The sequence below is a fragment of the Salmo salar genome, chromosome ssa10, assembly GCF_905237065.1.
Source record: "Salmo salar chromosome ssa10, Ssal_v3.1, whole genome shotgun sequence".
Taxonomy (NCBI): Eukaryota; Metazoa; Chordata; class Actinopteri; order Salmoniformes; family Salmonidae; genus Salmo; species Salmo salar.
This window is the reverse complement of record NC_059451.1, coordinates 39,116,458-39,140,217: the sequence shown is the minus strand read 5'-3', so window position 1 is coordinate 39,140,217 and position 23,760 is coordinate 39,116,458. Positions and strand designations below refer to the sequence as shown.

The 23,760-nt window shown below is 42.1% G+C and overlaps 1 protein-coding gene across 1 annotated transcript; it reads right to left on the bottom strand.

Moving 5' to 3' along the window:
- Positions 1-737: 737 nt before the first annotated feature.
- On the bottom strand, positions 738-5,284 carry LOC106560392 (mucin-2). Its single transcript, XM_014123270.2, has 7 exons — positions 5,044-5,284; positions 3,328-3,525; positions 2,415-3,038; positions 2,215-2,259; positions 1,496-1,607; positions 1,136-1,243; positions 738-1,010 (listed from the first exon to the last, which is right to left on the bottom strand). Exons 1-7 carry the CDS (start codon positions 5,145-5,147, stop codon positions 930-932), a joined length of 1,272 nt encoding a protein of 423 aa, XP_013978745.2. The 5' UTR covers positions 5,148-5,284; the 3' UTR covers positions 738-929.
- Positions 5,285-23,760: the final 18,476 nt, after the last annotated feature.

Below are 23,760 nucleotides of genomic sequence, written 5' to 3'. Positions count from 1 at the left end.
GGTTCCAACAGCCGTGTCTTTGTGAGACGCAGAGTAGGTGAACAGATGATCTCTGCATGTGTGGTTCCCACCGTGAAGCATGGAGAAGGAGGTGTTGGTGTGGGGTGCTTTGCTGGTGACACTGTCTGTGATTTATTTAGAATTCAAAGCAAACTTAACCAGCATGGCTATCATAGCATTCTGCAGCGATACGCCATCCCATCTGGTTTGCGCTTAGTGGGGCTATCATTTGTTTTTCAACAGGACAATGACCCAAAACACACCTCCAGGCTGTGTAATGGCTATTTGACCAAGAAGGAGAGTGATGGAGTGCTGCATCAGATGACCTGGCCTCCACAATCACCCAACCTCAACCCAATTGAGATGGTTTGGGATGAGTTGGACCACAGAGTGAAGGAAAAGCAGCCAATAAGCGCTCAGCAGATGTGGGAACTACTTCAAGACTGTTGGAAAAGCATTCCAAGTGAAGCTGGTTGAGAGAATGCCAAGAGTGTGCAAAGCTGTCATCAGGGCAGGGTGGCTACTTTGTTTAACACTTTTTTGCTTACTACATGATTCCATATGTGTTATTTAATAGTTGTGATGTTTTCACTATTATTCTACAATGTAGAAAATAGTAAAAATAAAGAAAAACCCATGAATGAGTAGGTGTGTCCAAACTTTTGACGGGTACTGCATGAAAAAGTATATCAAAGCTGATATTGAAGATGTCCATTAAAGTTGATACATTCGATAGATGCAGTAAACAGGGCATGATTTTATACATTCAAAAGAAAGAAAAGAACAGCTGCAACAATCAACGTTCGACAACATTGCCATTTTTACAAATGCTTCTGTGAGCAGCTTTAGCATCAAAATATACAAATCATGATGAGTGTGTTATTGCCATATTACTAGATTACTGATGTTGTGTCTGATATCGATAAAGATCATCTGGGATTCAGGTTGGCATCCCGGAGAGACTCAATAACGGCATCTTGCAAGTTCAACATGTCGGTTTGATGGGTGTTCTGTGGACCAAAGAAACATCTTATTAGAGTGTATGTGTGTGTGTGTGTGTGTGTGTGTGTGTGTGTGTGTGTGCGTGCGTGCGTGCGTGCGTGCGTGCGTGCGTGCGTGCGTGTGTGTAGCCAACCGTGTATTTCTCGGCATAGTAGCGGTGTCTCAGGTTCAGATGTATGATGAAGTTCCTGCTAATTTGATGTGGATTACCGTGAGGCAGAGAGACGCACACTGGACACACCTAGAGGATGCCAGAGAGCAACAATCACTCAGAGCAACAAAGTTTGATCCCAATTGGCCAACAACTTCCTAGGAGTAGAGACTATGGACGAGGAATCCCTGGAGGCAGTGACAAGTGTTACGAAGTGGATTATCTTGGTTAAATAAAATTGAAATAAAATGAAATAAACTCATGTTTGAGACCCAGTGATTGAGAGCAACTGATGACGCAACTGACAGCTTTATAGCGATACATAACAGATATATCACTGACCACAGGCCTGTTGTCATAGTAATGCTTGCCATTGCAGTGAACCCACAGATCCCTCTCATCCAGACCACTCTCTTGGCAGAACGGACAGACAAACGTCCTCCTCACCACAGAACTGAGAGAGAGAGAGAGAAAGACAGAGAGAGAGTGAGAACAGACAGACAGACAGACAGACAGACAGACAGAGAGTGAGTGAGTGAGTGAGTGAGTGAGTGAGTGAGTGAGTGAGTGAGTGAGTGAGTGAGTGAGTGAGTGAGTGAGTGAGTGAGTGAGTGAGTGAGTGAGTGAGTGAGTACAGACAGAGAGAGAGGGAGGGAGGGAAAACAGACAGACAGACAAACAGACAGACAGACAAACAGACAGACAGACAGACAGACAGACAGACAGACAGACAGACAGACAGACAGACAGACAGACAGACAGACAGACAGACAGACAGACAGACAGACAGAGGAAAACAGACAGACAGACAGACAGACAGACAGACAGACAGACAGACAGACAGACAGACAGACAGACAGACAGACAGACAGACAGACAGACAGACAGACAGACAGACAGACAGACAGACAGACAGACAGACAGAGAGGTAGAAACAGAGAGTGAGAAAAGACAGACAGACAGAGAAAGATAGAGACAGAGTGAGTGTTGGAGAGAAAAATATAAAACATTTAATACTGTAGATAAGGGTAAATACTCACTCTTAACCAATACATTCTTACCTCACTAACTGGCCTTGCAAGCTCAGCAAGTTTTCATACAAGTCACTGAAAAGAGACATATGATCAGATTACATTTCTCATGATGAGTCTGCAGTAATCAACAATGAGCAGCAAATATGCAGTTTAACAATCAAAATAACTCTAAACACCACACAAACACGCTTATGCAAACATACAGACCAATGGTGACTTTGACTTACCCATCATCCGTGAAGGAGAGGGATGGAGGAGCAGCCAGTACTGGGGGAGCACGGTTAGAGGTAGAGGGCATGGAGGTGGGTCTTTGAGCTGCGGAAGGTGTGTGCTGAGGGATGGCCAAGGGCTGTTGTCCTGGGGCGGTGAGAGCCCTGGTGCGGGGTGTGGGGGTGGGTTTAGATGTGATGGTAGGTGTCAGTGTGATGGCAGGTATGGTAGTTGTGGTTGTAGGTGCTGGTGTAGTTGTGGCACCTGTTGGAGTGACTGTGGTGGCAGGTATTTGAGCCATAGTCATGTATAAACCATTGGTTGTGGCAAGACGAGTAATTGTAGGTGGGGTGGCAGATTGGGTGGTAGGTGGGGTGGCAGATCGGGTGGTAGGTGGGGTGGCAGATTGGGTGGTAGGTGCAGTAGTGCCAGCTGTTGGGGTGAGTGTTGGGGCGGGTCTACGAGTCATAGACATATATAGGTCTACATCATTGGTTGGGGCAGGAGGAGTGATGGAGGAAGAGACTGGTCTGTGGAGGGATCTTGGAGTGGGAAGGGGAGGGGCTGTGGTGACAGCTGGGATCTGATTGGCCAGGCTCCTTCCTTCTGTCTGAGTGCCCATTTGGAGCAGTCTGATATAGCTAAAAAATAAACATTAAGTGTTCAATTGGTCAACCTTTAGGTCATTATTGAGACTGTCAATGCATGAATTGTAAACCTCTGAATTTAATGCTAAAATACATCATGCACACTCTGTGTTTGGCTGTATGTGTTTGGCTGTGTGTGTTTGGCTGTGTGTGTTTGGCTGTGTGTGTTTGGCTGTATGTGTTTGGCTGTGTGTGTTTGGCTGTGTGTGTTTGGCTGTGTGTGTTTGGCTGTGTGTGTTTGGCTGTGTGTGGTTGGCTGTATCTGGACCAGTCAGTCATTCACCTCTGGACGTCACCTGCCACAGATCTTGTTGCTGGGGTGGAACGCCCCGACAAGCCAGGTAGAGGTTGACCCAACCTCACGACCATGGTCCCTGTCTTGACTCTGACAGGCCTGATGTCATCAACCTGCGCCTCAGCTCTGCACACAGGGCAGTGGGGTAACCACATTAGAGAACGGGTCAGACATGGGCGGCAGAACCTAGAACACACACACACACACACACACACACACACACACACACACACACACACACACACACACACACACACACACACACACACACACACACACACACACACACACACACAAAACATAAGATTGAATTTTACAGTGCATCATTCAATGAAATGCATAAGCAACATGCACAGGTGTGGTTATTGTCCATTGATAAAGTGGCACATTCTTCAGTCATGAAGTAAACACTTACAGGAAGAATCAAACCTGTTCTGTGAGAAGCTGCTATTGACTAACACTGCAGCTATGTCATAAATCCAGACTACACTAGTCGTAAGAATGGAAGGGAATAGTTAAAGAACTCTCATCCTCATTCAATAGGCTACTTCTGATTGCTATTAAGAACAGAGTTTAACATAGTGGTGAGAGTGGTAAATTGAGCCAAAGAGGTAAGTTGAGCCACCCTTGTTTCCAGCAAAATGAAAGGCAATATAGCTGGGATATGAGGTAACAACAGGACCTGGCCTATTTAAAAAGTGTTTGTTAGATGTTAAGCCTGTGTCAGAAGATGCTTAAAATGATTAACAGACAAAAAAAGCGATTGTGATTGTGTTAAATTGTCTTTGGGAAATAAAGATAGACATGGTTATAAAAAGGTAGTGGTAATGTTTCATTCAGTACAGAAATTTGTAGGTGGCTTAACTTATCCTGTCCAGCGGCTCAATTTACCCCATACCCGAGGTAAGTTGTGCCAAGAGATCAGAAGCTATGTTTTTAAAACTGTAATGTTTATATGAATTCTGATTATTACCAGGTATACACAACATCCTTAAATATATGTAGATATCTTTGGTAGAAAGAATACTATATTTCCCTTGACGGAGTGATGCTGAATGTAAAAAAAAATGTCAAATTACCCCACTCTCCCCTATAAGTATAGTATTTGCTATAGTCAGGTATTTTTTGTGATGTGAGGGGAAATTGCCCTCAGTGTTACTTACTTGCATATGTGGTGGAAGTAAATAATCTGAACATTACTTAGAGTATGAAGGCTTAAGTCAAATCATAGCATATAATCTTTGACAATCTGACATGCCTAAACTAAACTTTAGTCTCTTTTACAAACAATCTGAGCTCATCTCAGTAATTTATCATTTTTCGCAAGTGATATTGAAAAGCTCTGTGAAGGAGAAACATAAATGTTGAGTTTATACACAGAGGCTACTCTTTGCACTGTGCTGATGGTCTTTATTCATAGAAATGGAGAGAACTAATAGAACATGTATTTGAGGAAGTTCCTTACACTGAAATTATTTCATTAGAAAGATTTACCTATTTGGACCTATTTGGAGTTAGAGACTGATATAAACCAACCATGATCTCTGGGAGTTCACAGCTACAGAGTAGCTTCTGTGTAAAATTGAATCTACTTTACATTCACTAGATTTGAACAGAAAGACCTGGCTACAAATGAAGTTACAAATTAGGCTTCAAACTGCAGTATAACACCAGAGAATATGACAATAAAAAGAGGTAACTCACGCATGAGAACAGGCATCAGGGTGATGTGGGTCCGTCAGGGTGCTCCTACAGATGGTACACTCATCCTCAGATGGGGTCTGTAGGCCTGCTGCAGAGTGGGCCATACTTGGGCTGGGACAGTTTTGTCCGTCAGACAGCCCGGGACAGAATACATTAGTGTTTCTGAGGGAAACTCCGATCACACAGCTGACTGTGTTTTTTACGCTCAGCCCAGAGACTTTTTGGACTGGATTTACTTCCTTTACTGAATGGACTCATTTCCAGGAGAGGGTGTGTGTGTGTGTGTGTGTGTGTGTGTGTGTGTGTGTGTGTGTGTGTGTGTGTGTGTGTGTGTGTGTGTGTGTGTGTGTGTGTGTGTGTGTGTGTGTGTGTGTGTGTGTGTGTGTGTGTGTGTGTCACACTCACAATCAGGTTCTAGGATAGGGCATGGGATGGGAGGCAGGCCACACAGTAGTGCAAAAATATAACATATTTTATTAAACAATGAGTATAAAAATGTTACACAAGCTGACAGAACACAATAGTTATCTTGCTGTCTGTCTCCAAGTCCACACAGCCAAACATAAATTGTATTCAGGATACGTACAGCTAACACGTTAACACATACAGTGCCTTCGGAAAGTATTCAGACCCCTTGACTTTTTCCACATTTTGTTACTTTACAGTGTCATGACGTGGCCCTTTCTGGATGTAGATCGTGGCTTCCCCCTCTCTCACTCTCTCCTACACACAGGTTCTGTTATCTCAGGTCGTAAATTCCTGGTGGAGACTCTCTCCCCCTGGTCATGCAGAGAGAAAGACACAGAGAGAACAAAGGATTTCACGTGGCCAAACTCCTAAATCCCCAAAATGTGAAAATGAAACAAAATGCCCACTTGTGAGGAGGTGGGAAGGGTCCGTGGACACTTAAGGGACGTTTATGACGAGTGTGTTTCATTTGGTGACCTCAGAGAGGACAGGAAACACACATAACTATATATCTGAATGTGGACATTTCTCAGTTATGGGGTTTGCATTTCATTCTTGTATAAAATGAATGAGTAAAGATGAAACTATTTGTGAAATGATGTAATGTGATGTTAAACCTTTAATGTGAGAGAATTGTATTCCCTTTAAAGTTTAACTAAGTCATTAGCCCACCCCAGTGAGCACAAACATGATCAGGCATCATAGAACTGCCTTTTCTACTGTTACGAATAAAACCCCCTCCTGAGGAAATCCTCTTCAAACCACGCATACCTCGGTGTAAACTGAGGTGGCACAGGTTTGAGTACCAAGACTAAGCAAACCCACAGCATGAGCTGTGATTGCGAATAGTTATTGAATTCCTAACCATACCACGTGGAGCATTGGCTACACGGCGGGAAATTGTTAAACTCTGAGACTATCGATCCCTACAGAATAAGAGCAAATCTTAGATACTAATTACTAGTCCGCAGCTAGAAATTATGGAAACCTGGGATGCGAATACCAACAACCGACGAAACTTCTATTCTATGAGAGCATTTGTGAATGGTACTCTGAGGTATCCATTCTAACCACTTAAGACTTTGATCTTCAGGGAAACAGAAAGAGAGAGAGGAACTCGGATGGACTCTCCAGCAGACGGACCGGATTCCAACAGAAAAGATCACGACACCTGGGCGTAAATACAGTTGAAGTCAGAAGTTAACATACACTTAGGATGGAGTCATTAAAACTCATTTTTAAACCACTCCACAAATGTCTTGTTAACAAACTATAGTTTTGGCAAGTCGGTTAGGACATCTACTTTGTGCATGACACAAGACATTTTTCCAATAATTGTTTACAGACAGATTTTCACTGATAATTCACTGTGTCACAATTCCAGTGGGTCAGAAGTTTACATACACTAAGTTGACTGTGCCTTTAAACAGCTTGGAAAATTCCAGAAAATTATATCATGGCTTTAGAAGCTTCTGATAGGATAATTGACATCATTTGAGTCAATTGGAGGTGTACCTGTGGATGTATTTCAAGGCCTACCTTCAAACCCAGTGCCTATTTGCTTGATATCATGGGAAAATCAAAAGAAATCAGAAAACAACCGAGGCCCCCCCCCTTGGGTTGTGTGCGAGCAAGGAGGCCTACAAACCTGACTCAGTTACACCAGCTCTGTCAGAAGGAATGGGCCAAAATTCACCCAACTTACGGTGGGAAGCTTGTGGAAGGCTACCCGAAACGTTTGACCCAAGCTAAACAATTTAAAGGCAATGCTACCAAATACAAATGGAGTTTATGTAAACTTCTGCCCCACTGGGAATGTGATGAAAGAAATAAAAGCTGAAATAAATAATTCTCTCTACTATTATTCTGACATTTCACATTCTTAAAATAAAGTGGTGATCCTAACTGACCTAAGACAAGGAAGTTTTACTAGGATTAAATGTCAATTGTGAAAAACTGAGTTTAAATGTATTTGGCTAAGGTGTATGTAAACTTCCAACTTAAACTCTAATTACTCCTGTCTAAATAAAACAATTCAAAATACTTCACCAATAAGCACCAGCTTATTTAAGTTAAAAAATTGCTGTGGATTGTTTCAAATCACAAGTGAGTAGGCCTATGCCTATTTGGGAAGCCTGCAATTTGGGTAGTGCGCTTGGCAATAGGTCTTGCTGATTGAGTTGCGGCTGTCAGTGAAAATGATCTAAAATATGTGTGAAGATATGGTGCGTCTCTCTCTGGAATGCATGCATATGTAGGAAAGTGCCCATTTGGCAATGTCTGATTTTTGATTATCTTAACTCACCACGTACACTACTAATAAACATAAACTATCAGTAATTTTATCTTCGCCTCACACAAGTCAACAAAGTATTTTTTTTATCCATTGCAAATGATAGTTACTCAGTCATTTAAAAATTCTTCCAACACTCCCGGCCTCGATAATCCCCAAGCCTCGTCTGAAAGAGCAAAATATCATGATATGATGGTCCCATATATCCATTGGAAATGTCCTAAAAAAAACAGCTGTCTGTCCAGAGCTCACTTGCCCAGGAAATTCTGAGGTGCCAGCCCAGCCGCTGTAATAGGCTAGTTGATGCAATGTTGCAAGTTCGCAAGCGACAGCTTCTGGCTGGACCCAGTGATCATACAATGTTGAACTTCACTAACAATAGCTCAAGTCAAGACAGATATAAAGGGAGGCAGACAGGCGGAACTGAGAGATGAATGTGATTAAAAGAACCAGAATTATCATCAGGATATTTTCAACAGTTTTTATTTATCGGCTTTAGGCCTATGTATTTTACTTAGTTGATGATGGGTCTGTGCTCTCATTTCTGTATAGGTCTGTGCTCTCATTTCTTTAGCCGATGTTGTACCGAAAATCTCCCCCCTGACAGAATTCTCCTCCCTTTCGCTTTGTTCATTGCTGCGACTTGTTTGCTAGTTGAGATTTCTTCTCTTCACTCTGTCAGTTCAGCCTACATTTCACTGATTTTAGTAGCAGAAAGTATTTTTGTCTGCAGTTTTCGGTTTGGCTATTTGTTTCAATTGTATGTGGTGTTCTAGGTTGTATGGCGCCCTGGGCGAACCCCCCCTTCAGCGCCCGCCCGCACCCAGGGTGCCTCGGCAAGATGTCGCCCGTACCTAAATCCGCTACTGATTTTGTATTAGTCTATAAGTAAATCTCTTTACCAAAATTCGTCATCTCTCCCATGTCTTATTCGACTAGTATTTTTGAAAGTGTAAGGATAATAATTCAGCCATAGTTGTTCTGAAACGTGTATTGCTTGCCAACATTTTACTCCCTCCTCTATGTTTAATATAACACACACATGAATTATTCATTTTGGTTGCCTATCCTGACGTGAAGTTTGTTCTTTAGAAAGTATTTGACTGATGTGTGCCACAGAAATTATATGACTCTAGAGACAAAATTAAGGAAATTAGAAGGGAATTCTGGCAGTGGGGATATTTTCGGCACAACACCGGCAATGGATCCCAGTGTATCAGTGTGTCCATGTGGCAGAGGCTGGTGGGCTCGCCATAGTTACATTTTTAGTTTGAGATTTTTAGCATTTTACTTCAGATTTTTATGATTAACCACATGACAATGATTTTGAGAAACAAAAACGTTATTATTGAAATGAAACTGTTGCACACAACAAGCGGCAGACAGGATTTTCAAGAGTGTCTGCCCCAGATAGTTTCCTTAGAGGCGATGAAAAGAATTACCAAGACATCCTTGATCTGATTGAGGAGTAAGTATATTTAAGTTGTGATATTGTTAGGAAATATTTAGGTTTACTGTGTTGATCAGGCAAATGTGGTTTATTTGAAAATAATTACTTTTTGCTAAGTTGATAACGTATTGTCTAAGGAACATAGGCAATATAATTTACTGTGTCGATAGGGGAGTAGGCTAGTGTACATTAATAACGTCATTTGATGTGCTATCATTATTTATTTCATGGATGAATTAAATTGTTAATAAAAATATACACACATGGTGCAATAGGATATGCATATTTTATATTGTAATGCACTACCCTTTCATGCCATTATGTGATGGAGCTATGGGTTTATTTGACCACTGTCAGTAAGCCTACACATTCACACCAGCACTGAATTGAATGGGTGATGCATAACTACTTTCCCCTGAAGGAGGGAAACAAGGTACAACATACAACTTCGATTGAAGACCTAAAATAATGCCTGACAAGACCAATGAAATCATAATGTTATCCTATTATAGTGTGGATACAGGAGTAGCCTATTTTACAATAATGTAACTGTATGTGCTAGTATTGTTTATTTAATTGATAAATGAAATTGTAAATGTGGATGGGTACGCTACTTCATTCAATGATTACGGTATTGTGGGCGGCAGGTGGTAGCCTAGCTGGATCAAATCCCTGAGCTGACAAGGTAAAAATCTGTCTTTCTTAACCTGAACAAGGCAGTTAACCCACTGTATTGTAAATAATAATTTGTTCTTAACTGACTTGCCTAGTTTTATAAAGATTAAATAAAAAATAATAATAATAATAATTTGTACAAGGTAGACACAGGAGTAGTTTATAGTCTAAAATAATAATGTAATTGAATGTGCTATAGAATCATTTATTTAATAGATTAATTAAATTGTAAATGGGGATTGGTATCCTACTTCATTCAGTGAATACTGAAAGTCCTGCTATCTCTGGGAGCATCTTAATGAATGATTTTCATCTGTTGAACTATGGAAATGTAGAAAATGAGTGTGGGGTGCTCTCTTTCGTCTTCCTTTTGTCATTGCTGATGAAAATTGATGTCAATGATGAGAGGAATGTAGCTTAAAAATAAATATGTACGTTTTAGTTGATTTCAGTTTGAACTGTTGCAAAACGGATGTGGGCAGTAGTACCTAGCATATGTATTTGTATGTTTCATGGATTTTATTTTGCCCCAAACACTGCTACAGTAATATTCAAGAACTGGGGAACCACAATCTGGTGTTTAATATCTTATTGGTAATGGTTTGCTTTCACACTAAATACCAAATAATGTTGACTTGTGTCATAAAACACTTGATTCTTCTAATCAGGAAGAGAACTCTAAAAGCCAAAATTCCACGAAAATAAAACACCTTGAAAAAGGGTTCCAACAGGGTTCTTTGGCTTTCACCAAAGGAGAACCCTTTTTAGTTACAGGTATAACAATTTTGGTTCAAGGTATAAGTCTTTTAGGTTCCAGTAAGAACCCTTTTGAATTCCATGTAGAACCCTCTGTGTAATGGAACCCTAAAGGATTCTACATAGTAACCGCAGGGGTTCTACCTGGAACCAAAAAGACTTCTTCAAAGGGTTTTCCTATGGGAACAGTGGAAGAATCCTTAGGTTCTAGATAGTTGAACCATTAGTTCATTGGTGGTGGTGAGATAAGATAATCAGAAATACTATGAAATATCCCCACTTTTAGCACACACTACTTGCAAGCAGGCAACGTAGCGTACTTCTATGCATGCTGAGGCATGTGTGATCAATCAACATTGACAGGACCGACAAGCCTTGATCACACCGACAGTGTCATTGCGCAGAATAGTACCCAGCATCATCTAGATATGTGTGCAACAAAAGTGCAACATTCACCTTCTGCTACCATTTCTGTCAAGCCGTCTATGCATACAGTTTGAGCATATGCTCGATAAATACAACTCCACACAGAACATACTGTAACACTTCCAACACACCGACATCGTATTTGCATTTTGTTACACCAGAATTACATGAATTTCCAATGAAACACTGCCTTTGCCTTGCAGCATTGCGTTGCAGAGGCAGTTGCAGTGTGTTTGGTGTGGTGCATATGTTGGATTTATCAAAGTATGCGTCAAACTGTATATGTAGATGGCTTGACAGAAATGGTAATTTCTGTCAGAAGGTGAATATTGAATTTTTGTTGAATACCTATCCAGATGACGCTGCTTAACATTTTGCGCAATGACAATGTCGGTGTGTTCGAAGCGTAACTGCCTCTGCAATGCAATGCTGAAAAGCAAATGCAGCGTTTCATCGGAAAATAATGTAATTCTGATGTACCAAAATGCAATGATGCTGTCATACCTGCATTTTGGTTCATACATTTCCAATGGATTCCAATAGAACTCTGTGTTTGCCTTGTAGTATTGCATTGCAGAGGCAGTTAGCTTCGAACACACCTACAGTGCCATTGCGCAAAATCTTATGCAGCATCATATGGATATGTATTCAACAAAAGTTCAACATTCACCTTCTGTTGGCATGTTCTATTGGAATCCATTTGAAATGTATGAACCAAAATGCAGGTATGACAGCATCATTGTATTTTGGTACATCAGAATTACATTCATTTCCAATGAAACGCTGCGTTTGCCTTGCAGCATTGCGTTGCAGAGGCAGTTGCAGTGCGTTCAGTGTGGTGCATATGTTGGATTTATCAAACATATGTATCAAACTGTATGCAGTAGACTGCTTGACAAAAATGGGAAATGTGTCATGGTTTTCGCTGCTGGTCATTCGAGTCAAGTGCAGGAGAGCAGAGAATAGGTGATCAGGCAACTTTATTAGCCAAGAGCAACAAACAGACGTGCGCAAACAGCTAAAACTCAAGTCAACCAGCAAAAGTGACAAGAGCAAAATACAGTCAATAATATAACAATAAGGCTCACCAATAATTCCCCAAATAGGGTACAGGCAAATGCCCAGGGTGAAAAACCAGACTGAAGCGATACAACAAACACAAAACAAAACAATTGCACACAAAGACATGGGGGGACAGAGGAATATATATATGCAGTGTGATTAGGGAATGTAAACCAGGTGTGCAGAGAACAAGACAAAACAAATGGAACAATGAAAAATGGAGCGGCGATGGCTAGAAGACCGGTGACGTTGACTGCCGAACGCCGCCCGAACAAGGAGGGGAGCCGACTTCGGCGGAAGTCGTGACAAAATGGCACCTGTTTTGAGTGTTATTTTGGCATTAATACCTGTCACATATCAGTTTGCAAACAATGTGAAAAAATATATCTATCATTGAGTTAATAAAGCTGTATACAAACATAATCTCTTTTTTGTTTTCTTGAGTGAGAGAGCTCCAAAATGCAGGTGTTTCAACCTGGCTCAGTGCTTTCTGTGGTGGTGGGGCAAGCCAGTGATTGGCTCAGTGTTCTGTCACTCATGGGGACACTACGTCACCGTCAAGTCTAAGGGTAGAGCTAAAAAATTCAAGCCCCTTGGGTGCTGCCATAGAGTTACATTAGAAGTGCCCATCCAAGAAGGCTCAAGGTCATTGGCCACAGATAAAATGACGTCAAATGATGACGTTATATCTACAGTAGCTTTGATTGGACTGCCAACATCATACTTTCAAAATCTTAGCTAGCAGTCATCTTCATGAATCATGTCGACAATCTACTGGCAAATCCTTTTTAATCCTTGTCATTTAAGAGAAACAATTAAGAGAAATTATAGATAAAACGTATCGGTGCTCATCGGCCATTGGACATAAACATTACACAACAAGTTGTAAATCGCAAATTCAACAATGAGTGGTTTGAAAGGAATCAGTGGCTAACATAGCAATCATTAGCCTGCTATTCAGAGGAGTGGCTGTGTGGTCCCAAGACTAAGATTAAGGGTCTCTTTTCCTAGTTTAAAATTATAAACATTCAACATTGGCCAGGCTGTCAATTAAGCATGATTTGTGCCATGCTCAAAACAACTGTTAACTTGGAACTGTAAAATCTGACTTCAGTGAGTTCAACACAACTGGGAACTCGGGAAAAATGAGCTACGACTGAGAAAATATGTTTTGAACTTTCATCCAATTCTGAATTGTGAATCGGGAACTCTTGCATCTTTCTAGACCTATGACTTGAAGATCACTGACATCATCATGATTCAACCTTTTTTTCCAGAGTTCCCAGTTGTCTTGAAAGCACCATAAATCCAGAGAATGCCAGACTTTGATGACAAAGTTTGATGACAAAGTTTGCCCACGAAGGACCACCGTGCCACCTTCCTGTTCAAGTGAACACAGCACAACAAGGTGAATCCAAAAATGTATTGTATGCTGTTGCATAATTTATTTAATATGCCAGGGAGCTATGTACAGTGGGGAAAAAAGTATTTGATCCCCTGCTGATTTTGTATGTTTGCCCACTGATAAAGAAAGGATCAGTCTATCATTTTAATGGTAGGTTTATTTGAACAGTGAGAGACAGAATAACAACAAAAATATCCAGAAAAACGCATGTCAAAAATGTTATAAATTGATTTGCATTTTAATGAGGGAAATTAGCAACGCCAGCATGGTGTGTGCAATGCCAGGGTTGTGGGTTCAATTCCCACGGGGGGCCAGTACAAAAAAAAAGCATGAAATGAAATGTATGCATTCACTACTGTAAGTCGCTCTGGATAAGAACGTCTGCTAAATGACTAAAATGTAAAAATGTAAAATTATTGGTCATAGTATGGATATAGTTAATATGCCAAAAGTACGTAATAAATTCACCAAAATACAAAGTATACATGCAGTGGACACTATTTCCGTGCTTTTAGGGCCCATAATGCAATTCTTCAGAAAATGGGCGTGGCTTCATAACTTTTCAGATTTGAAGAAAATGGTGGGAAACATGCAGCCGAAGTCTATCTACTCCGATTTCAGAGCACTCTTGTGCAGAATAACTCATGAATTTACAAACGCTCAACACCCGTTGAATATGGCCGGTGTCAGTAAACGTTGGCAAAAAAATGCTAATTAAATTGTTGCCAGCAGCACAGTTACAGTCACCGAACCAGCTCTGCTAGGGCGAGTAAAATGGTCAAAGTGAGATGTTCTCTCACTTGTGTCTGGAAGTAGCTAGCCAACATTAGTCAGTTAGCTTGGGTGTTTGACTGCCGTTGAACGCTCGGATCAACCCTATGTAACAGTTTTGGTTCTGTCCCTCTCTTCGCCCCAACCTGGGCTCGAACCAGGGACCCTTGCACACATCAAGAACTGACACCCACGAAGCATCGTTACCCATCGCGCCACGGCCCTTGCGACGCAAGGGGAAACCCAACTTCAAGTCTCAGAGCGAGTGACGTCACTGATTGAAACACTATTAGCGCGCACCACCGCTAACTAACTAGCCATTTCACATCGGTTACACTCACCCCCCTTTTGACCTCCTCCTTTTCCGCAGCAACCAATGATCCGGGTCAACAGCATCAATGTAACAGTTTAGGTTCCGTCCCTCTCTTCGCCCCAACCCGGGCTCGAACCAGGGACCTTTGCACACATCAACAACTGACACCCCACGAAGCATCGTTACCCATCGCGCCACAAAAGCCACGCCCCTTACAACGCAAGGGGAAACCCTACTTCAAGTCTCAGAGCAAGTGACGTCACTGATTGAAACGCTATTAGCGCGCACCACCGCTAACTAACTAGCCATTTCACATCGGTTACACCTACTCCAGTGTGTGCTCTGAATGCCCCGGGAGTGAAAAGCTCTGAATTTACGAACGGACAATTTGACAATGTTCTGGATTTATTAATGCCCAGAGCGCACTCTGGCACTCCAGATTGAATTTACGAACACATCCAAAATCGTAAAATGTTTATCGAGTCATTTGTTGCATAACAACAGCATCAACTTCCGGCAGACAGGCGAAGCTCTAGTACGCTCAACTGAAACGATACCATTAGATTACAGTATATTAAAATTAACTAATAGTATATAGTGTCGTGACGTGACTTTCATTAATGTGATGACTGTTATTTAACTAATAATTACCTACTATGTTTAATAATTACCTACTATGCTGTTTGCCTCAGGGGCATAGGTATGAGTGGGCCTGGATGGACACATGCCCAACCACTGGGGAGCCGGGCCCTGCCAGGCCCACCCAATCAGATTGAGCAAAACCAAAAACATATACATTATTAGTACAAAAATATTCCTCAGACCTCCAAAATGGTGTCCTGGTGTGGTTTAACCTCTAGGGGCTAGGGGGCAGTATTTTCACGGCCGGATGAAAAACTTACCCAATTTAAACAGGTTACTACTCTGGCCCAGACTACTCTGAATATGCATATTATTAGTAGATTTGAATAGAAAACACTCTGAAGTTTCTAAAACTGTTTGAATGGTGTCTGTTTGTATAACAGAACTCATATGGCAGGCAAAAAAACGGAGAAAAAGTGTATCAGGAAGTGGGAGAATTTAGAAATGCAGTTTTTGTTTAGAATCCCTTGGAAAACTACAGTGACATAGGATTTACGTTACACCTCCTAACTCTTCCATTGGCTGTCAACAATCTTTATGAACAGGTTTCAATCGTCATCTGTTACCGGGCAGATCATTTTGGCTCAGTCAATCACAGGCCAGTCTGAGGAGAGATGTCTTATGATGCGCGTACACGTGACGTCGTCTTTTTATTTTTCCTCTGGGATGAATAGCTATTGCCCGGTTGTAAAATTATCGCAATTTTACGTAAAAAAATACCCTAAAGGATTGATTGTAAACATTGTTTGACGTGTTTCTACAAACGGTATTGGAACTTTGAACATTTCGTCTATGGATTTGCGTCCACGGACTTTGCAGAACAAATGAACATTTCTTGTGGAAGTGGGTGCCCATCCGAGTGCATTCCGCCGAAGATCAGCAAAGGTAAGTAAATATTTCGAACATATTGTTAGAGATTTGTCGACGCCGTGGTTGTAGGCTAACTGTATAGCTTAGCATTGAAGGCTAAGTTCTGTACTCAGAATATTGAACAATGTGCTTTTTCCGTAATGTTATTTTGAAATCTGACAAAGTGGTTGCATAAGGGAGTAGATTATCTCTAATTCTTTAAATAATTGTTATAAACTTTTTCAACGTTTGAGTTCTTCCGTAAATTAATATAAATATAAACTTGATCGAACAAAAAATGCATGTATTGTCTAACATGATGTCCTAGGAGTGTCATCCTGATGAAGATTGTCAAAGGTTAGTGCTTAATTTTAGCTGTATATCTGGTTTTGTGATGGCTATCGTGCTTGGAAAATAGCTTTTTTTTCCTTTGCTGAGGTGCTATGCTAAAATAATCTAATGTTTTTCTTTCACCGTAAAGCCTTTTTGAAATAAGACAATGTGATTGGACTAACGAGTTGAGTATCTTTAAAATGCCGTATAATACTTGAAGTTTAATTTTGAGATTATTTTGTTTTGAATATCGCGCCGTGCTATCTCAGTGGTTGTTGTGCAACCAATCCCATTAGCGGGATTGTAGCCTCAAGAGGTTTTAAGCATTGTTGTGGACTTAGAACATCACATTTTTGTGATTTTGAGAGTGAAAATCAGAAAGATATATTGGAAAACTAATTACAAAACAAAGGAAATCATAGGATTTTTCAAACCGTTTGCCTTTCTTTCGCTGGGCAGGTCATTTTGGGATATCTTTGGCAAAATTGGAGTATACCCACTTCTCCAGGTACCACTACACCACTGTATAGGATCGATGGAAAGAAAACAAAAACTGAAGAGATTAAATCAGAACATAATTGAAAAGAATAATATAATAATTATTATTATTTTATTAATCCTTAGCCCTTCTCTGAAGCCTATAGGGAGACGCCAGGACAACAATCTCTCTCTCAATGTGAGCAAGACAAAGGAGCTGATCGTGGACTATAGGAAAAGGAGAGCCAAACAGGCCCTCATTAACATCGACGGGACTGAAGTGGAGCGGGTCGAGAGTTTCAAGTTCCTTGGTGTCACACATCACCAACAAACTATCACGGTCCAAACACACCAAGACAGTTGTGAAGAGGGCACGACAACACCTTTTCCCCTCAGGAGATTGAAAAGATTTGGCATGGGACCCCAGATCCTCAAAAAGTTCTACAGCTGCACCATTGAGATCATCCTGACTGGTTGCATTACCGCCTGGTATGGCAACTGCTCAGCATCAGACCGGAAGGCGCTACAAAGGGTAGTGCGTACGGCCCAGCACATCACTAGGGCCAAGCTTCCTGACATCCAGGACTTATATACTAGGCGGTGTCAGAGAAAGGCCCAAAAAATTGTCAAAGACTCCAGTCACCCAAGTCATAGACTGTTCTCTCTATTACCGCACGGCAAGCGGTACCGGAGCGCCAAGTCTAGGACCAAAAGACTCCTTAACAGCATCTACCCCCAAGCCATAAGATTGCTGAACAACTAAACATATCAAATGGCTTTTACACTGCTGCTACTCGCTGTTTATTATCTATGCATAGTCACTTTACAAATTACCTCAATTAAGGTTAGGTTTCTTCCTAGTTTCTGGCCTTTCTAGGAAGTTTTTCCGAGCCACCGTGCTTCTACACCTGCATTGCTTGCTGTTTGGGGTTTTAGGCTGGGTTTCTGTACAGCACTTTGAGATATCAGCTGATGTAAGAAGGGCTTTATAAATACATTTGATTGATTGATTAACAGGTACCCCCGCATATAGACCCGGTACCCCCTGTATATTGTTTCATTATTCTTATGTATATTTCTTGTGCTAGCTTGTGATTGATTAGATTTTTTTTACTTTAGTTTATTTAGTAAATATTTGATTAACTCCATTTCTTGAATTGCATTGTTGGTTAAGGGCTTGTAAGTAAGCATTTCACGGTAAGGTCCACACCTGTTGTATATGGCGCATGTGACAAATACAATTTGAAGGCGTAGAAGGCCCTCATTGTTCCCCACTGTGTTTGGGTAGGTAATAATTTGTGGAATGGGTATATTTGACCTCAGCATACATTTTTCACCATTCTGAATCTCTAAAGAATCCATATGTTCTTCTGAAATATGAACACAGAAATACTGGACATTTTTCACTCTTATTACGGTGGCGATTTGACAAAATTATAATCATGGTCTTGAATTGGACTCACATTTTTCTTGTGAAGGTCTTGGCTCGGTATCGGACCCCTTGTCCCCTCCCGGAGACCCCTTGTCCCCTTCCCGGTCTTGGTCATGACTCAGTCTCGCCCCCCTCTGGTCTTTGTCTTGACTCAGACTCGATTTGCTCCGGTCTTGGGCTTGAATCTGTCTCGCTTTAGGTGGTCTCATACAAAACATTGATGTACACATAGAAGTCATATAGACATTTTTAAGGCATTCATGGTGAGATCTTTCATAATAAACGTACACGCAAACTGACACTTGACATGTCAGTGTCACGTGTCCACAATGTGACACTACGTCTACATGACATGTATGTCACAGGAGGTTGGTGGCACCTCAATTGAGATAGGACCCAAGATAGTGTAGCAGTCGGACGTGTGTTTGTCTTGTCCCGTGTAAATAGTCGGTTTCTTCGGTTTTTTTTCGTATGTATTTTAATCTCACTTTCCATCTACGAACTAAATATACTTTCCTGCAACCCGCTTCACCCAAGGTGGTACGGATCTGCTATTTTTATACTTTATAACTGGAACCCCCATCAGAAGCTAGCCAGCTAACTAGCTACTAGCTAGTAGTCACTTAGCCACTGCTAGCGGTCTTCACCGTTAGCTCGGACACCAGCCAGCGTTAGCTCGGTCAATACCTGCCAGTCTGCACAGCGTGATATCAACCCAGAGCATATCGGACTGCTTTTCTCTACCACATCACCGGATTCCTGCCGCAAGCTCTGGACCATTACACCGGATCATCGCAGCTAGCTAGCTGCAACCGAGGGGCTATTGCTGGCTAATGCCTCTGTCCTGAAGCAAGCACCAGTTAGCCTTGAGCTAGCCTCGAGCTAGGCCCATCTCCCGACTAGCCGAAGAGGTATACCAGCTAATTCTTGGGCTACAATACCTCTTTTGACAATTGGCCTGGACACTTTATGGCCGACACGGCCATCAAGACTGGTCTGCCACGTAATCGATGTGGTTTTAACAGGATTTTCCATTGCGATGTTGCCAAAGACCCATCTGCTTGCCCCGGCCCGCTAGCTTTCTGAACGCCGTGTCTCCCGCTCGCCTAGCGGAGTAGCGACTACCGAACAGCTCCCTGACTAATCTATCGCTGCTCATTGGACCCTATGATCACTCGGCTACACATGCCTCTCCCTAATGTCAATATGCCTTGACTACTGCTGTTATGGTTAGTTATTATTGTTTTATTTCACTGTAGAGCCCCCAGTCCTGCTCAACACGCCTTAGATAGCTCTTTTGTCCCACCCCCCACACATGCGGAGACCTCGCCTGACTTAACTGGTGCCTCTAGAGACACAACCACTCTCATCGTCACTCAATGCCTAGGTTTACCTCCACTGTACTCACATCCTACCATACCCTTGTCTGTACATTATGCCTTGAATCTATTCTTCCGCGCCCAGAAATCTGCTCCTTTTAGTCTCTGTTCCCAACACACTAGACGACCAGTTCTTATATCCTTTAGCCGTACCCTTATCCTACTCCTCCTCTGTTCCTCTGGTGATGTAGAGGTTAACCCAGGCCCTGTAGCCCCCAGCACTACACCTATTCCCCAGGTGCTCTCATTTGTTGACTTCTGTAATCGTAAAATCCTTGGTTTCATGCATGTTAACATCAGAAGCCTCCTCCTAAGTTTGTTTTATTCACTACTTTAGTACACTCCGCCAACCCTGATGTCCTAGCTGTGTCTGAATCCTGTCTTAGGAAGGCCACCAAAAATTCAGAAATTTCCAACTACAACATTTTCCGACAAGATAGAACTGCCAAAGGGGGCGGAGTTGTAATCTACTACAGAGATAGCCTGCAGAGTTCTGTCACACTATCCAGGTCTGTGCCCAAACAGTGCAAGCTTCTACTTTTAAAAATCCACCTTTCCAGAAATAAGACTCTCACTGTTGCTGCTTGTTACATACCCCCATCAGTCCCCAGCTGTGCCCTGGACACCATATGTGAATTGATTGCCTCCATCTATCTTCAGAGTTTGTACTGTTAGGTGACCTAAACTGGGATATGCTTAACACCCCGGCTGTCCTACAATCTAAGCTAGATGCCCTCAATCTCACACAAATTATCAAGGAACCTACCAGGTACAACCCTAAATCTGTAAACATGGGGACCCTCATATATATCATCCTGACCAACTAGCCCTCTAAATACACCTCTGCTGTCTTCAACCAGGATCTCAGTGATCACTGCCTCATTGCCTGCGTCCATAAAGGGTCCGCGGTCAAACGACCACCCCTCATCACTGTCTAACGCTCCCTAAAACACCCGAGTATCCTGGAAGGATATTGACCTCATCCCGTCAATAGAGGATGCCTGGTTGTTCTTTAAAAGTGCTTTCCTCACCATCTTAAATAAGCATGCCCCATTCAAAAAATGTAGAACTAAAAACAGATATAGCCCTTGGTTCACTCAAGACGTGACTGCCCTTGACCAGCACAAAAACATCCTGTGCTGTACTGCATTAGCATCGAACAGACCCTGCGATATGCAACTTTTCAGGGAAGTCAGAAACCAATATACACAGTCGGTTAGGAATGTTAAGGCTAGCTTTTTCAAACAGAAATTTGCATCCTGTAGCACTAATTCCAAAAAGTTTTGGGACACTGTAAAGTCTATGGAGAATAAGAGCACCTCCTCCCAGCTGCCCACTGCACTGAGGCTAGGAAACACTTTCACCACCGATAAATCTACGATAATCAAGAATTTCAATAAGCATTTTTCTACGACTGGCAACGCTTTCCACCTGGCTACTCTTACCCCGGCCAACCCCCCCCCCCCCCCGCATCTCCTTCACCCAAATCCAGATAGCTGATTTTCTGAAAGAACTGCACAATCTGGATCCCTACAAATCAGCTGGGCTAGACAATCTGGACTCTCTCTTTCTAAAATTATCTGCCAAAATAGTTGCAACCCCTATTTCTAGCCTGTTCAACCTCTCTTTTGTATCGTCTGAGATCCCCAAAGATTGTAAAGCTTCCGCGGTCATCTCCCTCTTCAAAAGGGGAGAAACTCTAGACCCAAACTGTTATAGACCTATATCCATCCTGCCCTGCCTTTCTAAAGTCCTCGAAAGCCATGTTAACAAACAGATCACCGACCATTTCGAATCTCACCTTACCTTCTCCACTATGCAATCTGGTTTCCGAGCTGGTCATGGGTGCACCTCAGCCACGCTCAAGGTCCTAAACGATATCATAACCGCCATCGATAAAAGACAGTACTGTGCACCCGTCTTCATCAACCTGGCCAAGGCTTTCGACTCTGTCAATCACCGCATTCTTATCGGCAGACTCAAATGACTGCCTCGCCTGGTTCGCCAACTACTTCTCAGATAGAGTTCAGTGTGTCAAATCGGAGGGCCTGTTGTCTGGACCTCTGGCAGTCTCTATGGGGGTGGCACAGGGTTAAATGCTGGTAAAACTAAGTGCATGCTCTTCAACCGATTGCTGCCCACACCTACTGCCCGACTAGCATCACTACTCTGGACGGCTCTGACTTAGAATATGTGGACAACTACAAATATCTAGGTGTCTGGTTAGACTGTAAACTCTCATTCCAGACTCACATAAACATCTCCAATCAAAAATTAAATGTAGAATCGGCTTCCTATTTCACAACAAAGCCTCCTTCACTCATGCTGCCAAATATACCCTCGTAAAACTGACTCCTACTGATCCTTGACTTCGGCAATGTAATTTACAAAATAGCCTCCGACACTCTACTCAGCAACTTGGATGTAGTCTATCACAGTGCCATCTGTTTTGTCACCAAAGCCCCATATACTACCCACCACTACAACCTATATGCTCTCGTTGGCTGGCCCTCGCTACATATTCGTCGCCAAACCCACTGGCTCCAGGTCGTCTATAAGTCTTTGCTAGGTAAAGCCCCGCCTTATCTCAGATCACTGGTCACCATAGAAACACCCACCTGTAGCACATGCTCCAGCAGGTATATTTCACTGGTCATCACCAAAGCCAACACCTCCTTTGGCCGCCTTTTCTTCCAGTTCTCTGCTGCCAATGACTAGAACGAATTGCAAAAATCACTGAAGCTGGAGACTTATATCTCCCTCTCTAACTTTAAGCATCAGCTGTCAGAGCAGCTTACCGATCACTGTACCTGTATACAGCCCATCTGTAAATAGCACACCCAACTACCTCATCCCCATATTTTTTATTTGTTTTTTTGCTCTTTTTCACCCCAGTATCTCTACTTGCACATTATCATCTGCACATTTATCACTACAGTGTTAATGCTAAATTGTAATTATTTCGCTACTATGGCCTACTTATTGCCTTACCTCCTTAATCTTACTACATTTGCACACACTTGTCATGATGTTGGCCTGTGGGTAAGGTTTATCACCCCCCCATAAATACCTTTCTCCCTTCCCTCGCTCTCTGAAGGACTCTTGAATAGCCTTTGTTAAACATAGAGAGTCTGGGAACATCAAACAAGTGGGTGAAAGGAACCATATTTCGGTAATAGAACCAGTTGAAAATATGCGTTGGTACTTAATGTATATAATGTCTGTTCGGTTGTCATCTGAGACATTATGACTGATGACAGGACAACATAAACTGTATCTGGGAAAGTATACACCCTCTAGTTATCAGATTCACATGGAATTGTTGTGCAAATTAAATGTTTGAATATGAAACAATTTATGATAAGATTAAATGTAATTTTAGCTTCCAAATGAGAGAATTGGGTTTTCATAAGGTTAGAGCCTGCTCAATCAGTGGCCCGCCCCTGTGAAGAGACATGGGTTATAAACTATGAAACACACCCTTCTCCCCCTCCACTATATAAGCCCTTGACAAAAATGTAACCTCCTGTTCCGGGTACGTGAGGTCTGCAGCCTCTGCGTTAAAAAGGACTAACATGTCAATTACAGAACTAAGCCAACCTCAGCGTGAGCTTTGGTTGTGAATGGTATGAACTTTGAACTCTTATTCACTACAGAAGTGATACCTCATAGCCGTTGAGTTTGCAGCGGCCACTGTAAACGTGGCTAGGAAAGGACGGACGACGTATCCAGTCTAACACGCAACGAAGATACTACAACGTATCCAATTTACCACCAGAGATATTCTTCCAAGGACAGGAAGATCTCTGTTGGCCAACACGGCCAGCATCTACGACCAACTTACCGAAGCGCAGCTCAGAGTAAATATTTATTGCATTTTCCTTTTCCAAATGGGCGGTAATTTAGAATGCATAAGATACTGTATTTACGATAGCACAGCTTCTCCCTTTGTTCCTCAGTCTTCCCGCTCTTTCATTCAAGCCCAA

Bases quoted from the DNA above. Each gene is read 5' to 3' on its own strand.
- LOC106560392 (XM_014123270.2), bottom strand. From the start codon at position 5,147: ATGGCCCACTCTGCAGCAGGCCTACAGACCCCATCTGAGGATGAGTGT. The intron at 3,039-3,327 runs GTGAATGACTGA...TTTATTTTTTAG, and splicing joins GTGGCAGGTGACGTCCAGAG to CTATATCAGACTGCTCCAAA. The intron at 1,244-1,495 runs GTCAGTGATATA...GGCATCCTCTAG, and splicing joins ACTATGACAACAGGCCTGTG to GTGTGTCCAGTGTGCGTCTC.